Raw genomic sequence first — 10,787 nt, 5'->3', positions numbered from 1 at the left:
ACTCGATTCAGTGCAAGGCTGAGCAGGGAGCTCAGGCTCCCAGAGGCAAGTGAAGTGAGGAGTGCTTCCAGGGACTGCTGCAAACAGAGCTGGAGCCAGGCTTTCCCTCAGCCCTGCCTCTGCCTGGAAGAGGTGGGGAGGTCGAAGAGCTGGAGAAGGCAGACAGCTCTTAATAAGAATGAGCTGCCATTTTCTCAGGAACAGTGAAGCAGAGAGTAAAAATGGTGGGGAACTTCTTGCTTACAAAAAATAAAGCCATTAATCAAAACTGAGAAGAAAGACTGTTAAAAACAGGGGCTACTCACACATTGCCTGAACCTCATGATGGAACTCTCATCCTTTTTTAATGGTGCATTCTTAGCAGCTACATCTTTATTACAGTCTTGTGTTTCTCCTTCATCCTCATTAAAAGTAAGGTCCATTTCTTAGCTGACCAACACAGGCTCTGCTCTCATCACCTTCACTCAAAGCTAACAGTAACTTTTAAAAAATACTCACAATAATCATCAGCTATGGTATGCTTACCCTGAGGTAGTTGAGAGTGAAGTTTGTCAGACCCATTCGAGTGATGTTTTTGGACAGCTGCTCCAGCACCTGAGGGTCTTGTGCCTAAACAACAGAGGAAAAAATAATTTTCACTTTGCTTTTGTCTATTTGTTTTTTTTTTCTATGTGCTTGGTGCACTGTAGGGAGGGTTCTCTGAAGAGAGGTGCCACTCCTATGGAAAATTACATGTTGATGCTAAATTTATGTAATAAGCTACAGAGTTATGTTTGTATAGGAAAATGTAAAACCTTATGAAATTGGAGCAGAATAAAGACTGTTTTCCAATATCTTTGTTCTGACTCTGCCCATTCAAAAGATAGACCTAGGTGGTCTGGTCATACACAGGGGTGCAAGCGAGCAAGGCCCCATCAAAGAGCTTCCTGAGGGATCACAGTACACTTTGAGCCTTCCATTTGTTGGCTGGGAGTCCAAGGAGACTAAGTAGATAAAGGCAAGAATAAAGAAGGCATGGCTTTCTTACTGTGGGTAATAAACTGAAGCAGAGAGAGCTCATCAAGGCACCTTCAGCAGAGCTGATCACGTAAGTGGCATTAAGCACAGGCTGTGAGACCCCTTCTGGTCTAAACTATTGTTCCAGAATTAAACAGGAAAAATGCAAGTACAGTCCTTCTCTGACCCTAGCCAAGAGCTTTACCTGTGAGACCAGCCTTCTCTTTAAAATGAGATCAATCTCATTACTAAAATTAATACCTGCTGGTTGCTGGCTAACCTGCTTCTACTCTCTTTGAATTGCAGCAGTGCTCTAAATGCATAATGTTGCTCTTGGCCATCCTCGTTGTCCCTTAATGGGATACTGTTGAAGAGTTCAGAAGATCAGCCCTCTAAAATAAAAGATAACCCTGGGAGAGAAACGGTGGGGCAGGTTTTCAAAGGTATTTTCTTCAGGCCTGTAACAGCATTTTCAAAAAAGTCCAGGCATCTTAAGTTATTTAAAATTCCTCACTGAGAATATATCTTTATCTATGGATATCTAAGTAACTCAATGTCAAAGTACGGGCACATATTTGAGCCTGTGTTCTTACCCTCTACAAAACCATAGTCCTGCAATTAATTTTGTATATGGAGCACTACTAGTCAGAATGCTTCTACAATGCAGAATGGAAAGCAGCAATATGACTCTGTAATTTGTTTCTCTGCAACTATTTACCTTATAATATTTTTACTTCAACCTGTAGGATATTTAATAATTTAGTGTTCTATTCTGTGTGTTTTCATTCAATTACAAAAGAAAAGTCTTGAAATGTGAAATAAAGATCTAGAGTAAAATTCTAAAGCTTTCTAGGTAAGTTTATGGTAATTATTTATTTTCTGTCTCCTGCAAGGGAAACCTTATTTTGCTTCATTTAAAGACTAAATATAATTCATATCTACAACGATGAAAGTTCACTGACTTTTCTGTAGTTCATTTCAACAAGAACAGACTTTGGGCTCAAATCATACAGACCACCAAATGAGATTAAAAGGAAAACTATGGGCTAAAAGAAAATGGAAACATAGCAACAGTGGCAACAATAGAGCACTGAGAAACAAGGGAGTGATGAAAGAACTTGTAAATGGATGTAGTTGCAGGCAAAACAAAATATTTGCAGTTATTTGCCTTGGGTGTGAAATTTGCTGGAGTTTTTCATAAACTTAATCTCATCTCTCTGCATTAGGTCAAGTGAAAAAAGGATTACTTACATGCATGGCTAGAATGCTGCGTGGGACTAATTCTCTGTACTGTCTAATAGTAAAGTGCCATGTTTTTATTCTCATAAGATCATCAAAAGTAAACTCCAAGATAAGACGTCCTTCTGTGCACACCTAGAATACATAAAATGCATGAAATAAATTCCCAGGAATTTTGTTTTCAATGGTATTGTATCATCGATTAAACAACATTCAAAAATATCAATTGTTCTTCTCTGCTAGATTAACTGTTTTTCTTTCTCTTGAGGAGAAAAAAAAAGAATGTGGGAAAATTACTTCATAGGCCTTACCACAGAGACAGTAACTTATAATACTATAGATTTTGTAGCATTTTACAAACATAGAGTATTGTGTGTGCTAAATCTTATTTATTGCATCAATTTTTTTTAAGTTCGCTACTGCTAATTAATGACTGAAAGTCACAGCGGAGGCAGCTGTGGTGCAACTGCGTGCACTTCATGTCAAGTTGCTGAACTAGTCATTCCCAACCTGCCTTCTGTTGCCCTTTCCTTGCAATAGCTTGGCATATAAACCTTCTTTTCATGTCCAGTTGGAATACACAGTGCCCTGAATGCCTGCAGCCAAATCTGATTTTTTTCCTATTTTTTTTTTCTTCTTGTCTTTTCCAAGTGTTCTTGTCTTTTCCAGGCATTTTATCCTATTTTCATTTTTCTTTTGTTTCTTATCTATTTTTTGTCTTCCCTTCCAAGGAAAGCTGGATGGGGTGTCTACCATTGGGCTGCATGAGCTGCACTGGCACAGCAAGTTTGAGAGCCAGGGGTGCAGAGGACAGGCTGCAGTCATGGACAATGGAGCTGCTTCCACAGAAAGTGGCTCAAGCAGCTCTGTGAAGGGCCTTGTCTGAGAAAGGAGAGAAAACATCGGAGGAATAAATGCAGCAAGTGGGTACTACCTTGAAATGAAAAGTAAAATAAATTACTGGGGACTTTTAAACAACTGTTCAAAACTTTATGTGGAAAAAATGCTGGGGCTGTGGTGGTCTTTAAAGTGCAAAATACATGCCCAGCATGGTATCCTGACTGGAGTATTGTAAATGATGTATGATCTGAAAATTAACTCCCTCTGTCGTTTATTTTTTCCTTTAAATTGGATGTTTAGACTTACAACTCCTATTTCAAGTAAACTTGCAAGTGCAGGGTACAGAGATATTGTGGAAACAGGGTGCAACAGCTTTCAAAATAAAAGGTTCCTGCAATTCTAATTTTAATACAACTAATAGCTGATTGAACAACAAGCCAGCCCAGATTCGCTTGAGTCTGTTGAGTCTTTTTACATGCCCCAACCCAGACTTGGCTAGTTCCAGCTTGGGTAATGTGTGGCTGTTCTAGTTAATTGTTCACTTAACCTCATCGTAGTATTTCTTCCTGGTTGTTTCTGCAAAAACATGTAGGCAATTTTGACAGGCATACTATATAGACAAGTTACTGTAGACCTCTGAAGGAGAATCTTGCAACAGGTTCTCATCTGCCCTTTTCCACATACCTTAGTGATGCCTTCAGATTTTTAATGTGACTTATTTTGTCATTTGACCTCAATTTTGATTTTCTCACCAGTTGCACTATGATAAGAAATTATACTGGGGTACACATATACACATATAAGGATTCATACAAGAAGAAAAACTTTTTATATGAATGTTATTTTGTTGAGGCCAAAGATCCTGATTACTGAGCAGTTAACATGAAAATATTTCAGGTTTAAAATATTTTTTTTTTTTATAATAATACCTGTGGCTTCTCAAATATTTCTTCTGTTAAGCTCAAAACCCCACAGCTCTTAACAGATTTATTTTATGCACTACCATTAACAAATTTTAATAGAAAAACTGAAACACATACCTCATATCACAGTGGTAAAAATTTATATCTCTTATAAAGGAATTTAATTTCCTTATGTAGAGCAGAATTTTACACATTGCTTTTAATCAATAAAATTGGCACAGTTCTTATTTTAAATGGACCTTTTTTATTTTTTTTTAAAGCTGCCTTTTACATAGAATCAAAAAAAATCAAAAGGGTCTCCAATTAAGAAAACATTTTCTGTTGTGCTGAATTCATGTTACCGTACTGTGAGCTCTGACATTTTGTTTCTGTGGTAACCAAAATCAGCTGATTAGTTGGCATGGCAACAGAAAAGATGTAATCCCAGCAGACACACTCTAATCAATGCCCCCAGCACAGATGGTCTCCGGAGGATCAACAAGAAAGAGGCTGGCAGGCATTCAGTATATCACGTGGTTGCTCTAGACTAGGCCAGGAAAAAACTAAAAAAGAACATTTCTCAAACTAACCAATAGCTTTTTAACCCCTTCACTGCACTTACTAATTTTAGGAATTTCAACTGCTTGCACCTATGAAAAACAACTTTGGTCCTGTGCCTTACTGCACAGAGTCTCACTCTCCTAACACCAGGCATCTTTTAGAAGTCTTCCTCTTCACTTCTCAAACCCGAGTCGTTGCCTGAAAAGAATCCTAAAGCTTATACAAATCTGGGAAATGCCTGAGATTGTTAGTAAGGATTAAAATCACTGCGTTTCAAGGGCTTCACCCATAAAACCCAGCTGATGGCCCCATGGTTGGGTGCAGGAAGAGAATAGTTTGAACACATGGTGCTCACTGCTCTAGTAGCGAAAGCAAAGCTCATCTCTGCCAATCTATCAGGGAATATAAGCATTGCTAACTGCAGAAAAACAGTTTACCTACACATAAACTTGGAGTGTAAGTAAACATGGTGAAAACAGAGACTTAGGAGGACTCCTAAAGCTTTCCTTTACCTGGAGAAAAAAATGAAGCATCTACCAGGTAAACAAACATGGTAGTCAGGGCTTCAGTCTTTTCTTTTACCACATTTAATTCATGTCATTGAACTGTATTAAATTCTTTATAACATTTATTTATACCTTGTGAAAACAATTTAAGTGTGTGCCTCATTTTACAGGGACCTCTTGCCCCCTAAAGCCAGACTATTAATATTCTTACTGTTAGGCATGATCTAGCCATATTTGAAAAAAATTTGGAAATGCCATTTTATATATTCATCCAATACTGCAGTATGCAGTGAGTTGCTCTAACTAGGAAAATGGTGAAATGGATAAAATGCAGCTGTGGATTCCTAATCAATATGCGACGAGAACTGTTTCAGCCCATTATATTAGAAGTCAGTGAATCTGTAGCTTATAAGTTATTTGTGAAACTCAAGCAGCTATTAACAAATATAGTTAGTTTGTAATTTTGCATTAAAAAAACCCTTTGTGGTTGTTTCTCTGGGTCAAATTCAGACACAATCTAAGGAGCTACTCAGTCCATTGAAGTGCTGCTTCTTATGGGAGGTCTGCTTTGTTCCACCACTGATTCTGTGAGAGTTAGGAGTTTACCTTTGGGTACATCTCTGCCCTCAGTATCTCTGCTAGAAGTTACACATGCACAACTGAGACAACACTCAGCTCTGACATTTCTGAGAGTAACATATTCTTTTCTCCCTTATTCCACCAACTACTGTGTTTTATTTCAAATTTGCTCTTACTAACAGTCATATTTTAAACATACAGCCATTAAAACCCCCTAATTTTATTCCTAGAATCCAAGTCACATCCCCACCTAAACTTTTCTACCGGCATACAGAGGTGCTCCTGCTCATGGTAGAGGAGTTGGAGCTTGATGATCTTTAATGTCCCTTCCAACCCAAACCATTCTATGATTCTATATTGGAATGTGTAACTGAAACAGGGCTGAAGCCGGACAGGGCTGCAGTGCAGATGGAGGGACTCACTGGGCACAACAGGACGGTGCTACAGGAGGTGACCGCAGCTCCCCTCCTGCGAGGTGTGCACCCAGCCCAGTCCCTGCTGCTAGTCTGTCTTTGACTTGCTGGATAGTACCCTACTTTCCAAACACTGTAACGTGCTGCCATGATAAGTAAAATAAACTAATTGAATTGAGAAAAAAGTGTTGTATTTACAGATTCCAAAAAAACCCTCTTTTATTTGCTATTGCATTAAAGCTAACACGAAGGGAAATGACACAGAAACTGGTTTAGGGAGCTATGTGAAGAAGCAGCTACTGTATACCCTCGTCATGTCGGCTGCACATGGCCAGCACACACAACTCCTTGTGAGCAGCAAGGTGGCAAAGAGGTGCTACCAAGGAATATCTGGTCTCTTTGCATCTCTGTCTCTCTCTGTTCATGTCTATGTAAGTCACAGGGAGCTGGACTGGGAGAGCTGGAACAACGACACCATTAAATGCACACCTCCCAGCTCACCAGTGCTCCACACACCAGTGGCTTCCTCTGCCTCTCCTTTGAGCTCCACTCCAAGAGCCATGAAGATGGCAGGAAAGACACTACAAAGGGATGGGACTTACATACATGCCAAAACAGTGTAAGCCATGTGGGCTCTGGTCATGATGCTGTCAATAGCCAGGGCTTTTTTTGACTCTAAAACCTCTCAGTCCTGCAGGCCAAGGGCAACGTGGTTATCTCCTCCTGCTGCCCCTTCTCTTTTTGTATTTTTCTCCATGCAAACGCTAAAATTCATACAGATGAACAAGTACAAGAAGGAAAGTAATCATTTTCTGTTAATTTAGGAAAGGGTACATTTCCATTTTGAAAAAGGGTTTACTGATTTTTTTTTAATATAAGAAAATTTTTGTTTTAATTTGTATTTTCCACTTTTTGGTATTGTTTTTTATAAATACATGGCACTTAGTTTAATTACAGGACTAGAAGCGGCCAATGCATGAAGATAATTCACTATCAATTACAAATATTGAATATTCACTAACTGCCTAATCCAGAGCATGTTTAAATCAATTGACTCCTTCCATTGACTGCACTGCCCTTTGGACCGGCATCCTACTATATTAAATCACTGGTTTTCTAGAGATTTATAGTCCTTGGACTGGGTAAGTATCAAATGTAAAGCATACTATCCCAAATGGTAGGTACCAACAATGTGAAATCTCATTGTTGCTTTAAAATCAAGCCCAAAGAAAAGGCGATGGGCAGGTTGAATTTAATTCATGTACAACTGACGGTTCCAGCAACCAGGCATTATGTGCTTTTGCAGTCTTTCAGGGAGAATTGCAGAGGATGCCCACAGAATTCTCCAGTCACATAATGAATATAGAAAATAGTAATTAAATGGCTTCAAGGAGTTTCAGTATTAGAAATAATCTCAGTCTACCAGAAAAATGTAACAACCAATATTTTTCACCCTTATACACACTGAAAAAGAAAAAGAAAGAAAGAAAAAAACAATAAAACCCCAAACCAACAGCATGCTTTATTGAGTCTTTCCTTTTACCTTGGTAAACATGGGTTTTCCATGCTGAGTGACCATGGTGCATTGATCACAGTCCACTGTGATGGATGAGTTGTGGTATGACTCTTTTGAGTGCTTGAGAATGTAATACAGGTCTGTTACACCTCCTTCAAAGACAGTGCTAAAATAACGAGGAATGAGTGTTCTTCCAATTGCTGTGAGGAAAATACAAAGCATAATTCAGCAAATGTTTTAGGTTATAAAATCTGAAACCATTTGCTAACAGAATATGAATAATTTTAACCACGATGAAATCAAACTGTCATTTAATGAATATAATACATGTTCTCTGTCTGCTGTAGAACTGAAGTTGCGCCCGCTCCCATTGAAATCAATGGAAATGGCTTACTCCATTCAGAGAGAGTGGACTCATCTTATTTAATCTTTTTACATTGATGGCAAGTTAGACTTACTCTTGAAACCATCTGCAAGGATTTTTGTCCCAAAGTAATTATTATACAGAAAGCCACATGGTGTCAATTATGACTGAAAGTTGAATAATACTCACACAAGTATGAATACAAGTGGTGAGCATTTACAGAAATATTCTCATACACCCCAAAAAGGCAAAGCACATTTATATAGGGGATGTGTGTACACATGTATGTTTGTCTGTATGTGGGCACATGTATATTTATATATACCCACTTACACATACACACACATGCACACACACTTTTGATTGAACAGAGGGCTACTGCTGAGAAATCAGAGTCCTGGGGATTGAAGAAGGACCTGTAAATGCAATACGATATGTGTTACACAACATATGACTACCCACAGGTCTATCTGACATCTCTCTTTAGACCAGAAGTATTTATGTTGTAGGCTAGAAAGTTTGAGTAGATGCCTGAACTAGCTTATTTGCACCGCTTAAATCCCAAACCATGGACTCAGGGTACCCAATTCTGCAATATTTACTCAGCCGAAACTCTCACTGAAGTCACACCACTCACTTCAACAGCTGTTTCAGGTAAGTACTACAAGGTCTAATTCCAAATGTGTAATAGTAAGAGTGAACTTCTGGGTGTATTTCAGATGCACAAATTAGCAGAAGCACCAAGATCAAAGGCAATTATCTCATATGCAACTGATGTTTTCCATCTCCCTTTTTACAGATAAATTTGGATGGAACCACAAGCCTGGTATGACAGAACACTTCAGTCCATGATAAACCAATACTTCCCTACCGAATGACTCATTGTTTTGCATGCATTAATCAATCCAGAGTAATACTGAGTAGTGGGTACATAAAAATTGCCTCTATTTTACAGAGAGAAAAAACAAGCAATCTAAATTGTGTTTTGGAAGAATGAGATAGAAAAGTCACCATTAACAGCCAAGATCAGAGTTTATTAATTCCTAATTCTTATTTGTCTATTAGGGCATGGTGGTGACTCATGCCTCCCTCATTTGCTGTATACTTTTGAGAGTAATTTCTAAAAAAATTATTTTCATAGGAATTTTTCCAGTATACAAACAAAGGCTCCTGACCCTGAAAATGTATTTGCAAGTGGGTGTTGTAAATTAAAAAGTATGACGTTTTCACAGCAGTTCTGTGAAAACAGTTTCCACTGTGTGCATTATAATATGGAATATTGCATGTGCAGACATAACACACATTATATACTGAAAATATGCAAATATAGAAAATTAGAATTTGTTAAAGCTTTTTCTGTATTATTAGATATTAATGTAATTTAATGTACAAAAATATACCACACTCTCTGAAAGTGGCTGACAATTCAATGAATAGGTTGAATGACTATTCTATGACTCTAGCTCCTAAAAAACTCACCCACTCATCATGCATATATTAATTTTTTACAGTCTTTTAATTTAATTTAGAAAAACCGAAGGCCAATGCATCAGCACAGGACTCAGCTCAGGCTTTAACTCAAATTTTTCCATGTTGGTATGGTATATAGTAAAACGTGAAATTTACTCATCAAGTTAATTTCTCACTCCCCTAAGGCTAATTAGTGCAAATTAAATTTCGTGCTAATCATCCTAAGCAGCGAATGTGTGATATGAGGATCCAGCATTCCTACTGATTGTGATAAACCTCTATTCACGTGACTTATGCACTGCATAAATATCTTTAAATTATTTTAACTGCAGTTTATAGACCGTTCCCAAAGTAGCATGGTCATATAGTGTTTTTTGCCTTGTATTCACAGCTACGAAAGATTCAAGAAAGCTAGAAATACATTAAATACCTTCTTCTTATTACTTTTGTTAGTAAGCATTATCTATGTTTGCCACAGGGATGTGCTACTGTGAACAACAAAGTGGGGGACAAAAAGGATGAAGAAGAATAGAGGTATGTGCAAGGATACGCCCCATGGAACATGATTTTCAGTGACAGAGGCATATGCAGCCCCTGCCTGTAAGACTGAAAATAGCCAATGTAAATAAATAATGTAAATATCCAGCATAAATGATTATAGCTAATATTCACCTCCAGAAGAAACCTTAGTGGAAACCTGTATCAATAAACAGACCTGTCCTCAGCTCACCATGTTGCCTTGCCACAGAAAGCTGAAGCAGGTTCAAAATTTTAGTTCGCTCCCTGAAGCACTCAGTGGTTTAAAAAGATCATTTCATTTCTAGGATAAACATGAAACTGTCTACAGTGGTAACAAAGCTTATTTGTGCAGGAGATGGTATATCCAAGAACAACAAAAGGCTGTGGAACAGCTCTTATAAAGTCTAGGGATCATCACAAACTCGGTGCTTTTTAAGTGCAGGGGACTTTTCCTTGATTTTTTTCTCCTCCATGATTGTGTATATGACCATCCAAGCACACACATGCGCGCACCCTCAGCTCTGCTGCACGCATACAGACAATCCTTTCCTGGGCACGGGAATATGAATGTGGCAAACGCGCTTTTCCTTCCCTTCTTGCAGCAAATGAACACGCTCAGGTATGGATGTACACACCCCACCTGTGTCTGCCGCTGTACATCTCAACAGGATTTTAGCAACACCATGTATCTTCTGCCAGAGTCAGCTGAAGGCTACTTCCTAGGAGGACTCCAAGTAATTGAGAGCAGCCCTCCAGAAAATGACTTGGGGTTACTGGTGGATGAGAAGCTCACCATGAGCCAGTAATGTACACTTGCAGCCCAGAAGGCCAACTGTATCCTGGGCTGCATCAAGAGAAGCGTGGCCAGCAGGTTGAGGGAGG

At 38.6% G+C, this 10,787-nt stretch overlaps 1 protein-coding gene across 1 annotated transcript; it reads right to left on the bottom strand.

Annotated features, from left to right (window-relative positions):
* Nucleotides 1–525: 525 nt before the first annotated feature.
* Nucleotides 526–7,746, bottom strand: LOC104523300 (LIM domain-binding protein 2-like; the record flags this gene model as incomplete). The annotated part of the gene is made up of 3 exons (XM_010165836.1): nucleotides 7,580–7,746; nucleotides 2,248–2,370; nucleotides 526–609 (listed from the first exon to the last, which is right to left on the bottom strand). Coding segments are annotated over exons 1-3 (243 nt in total), but the record flags the coding sequence as incomplete, so codon positions are not given.
* Between the last annotated feature and the right edge of the window lie 3,041 nt (nucleotides 7,747–10,787).

Source organism: Antrostomus carolinensis, unplaced genomic scaffold (assembly GCF_000700745.2).
Source record: "Antrostomus carolinensis isolate BGI_N321 unplaced genomic scaffold, ASM70074v2 scaffold7514, whole genome shotgun sequence".
In the NCBI taxonomy this organism is placed as follows: domain Eukaryota; kingdom Metazoa; phylum Chordata; class Aves; order Caprimulgiformes; family Caprimulgidae; genus Antrostomus; species Antrostomus carolinensis.
The sequence above is the reverse complement of the archived record's forward strand: the minus strand, read 5'-3'. Positions and strand labels throughout refer to the sequence as shown.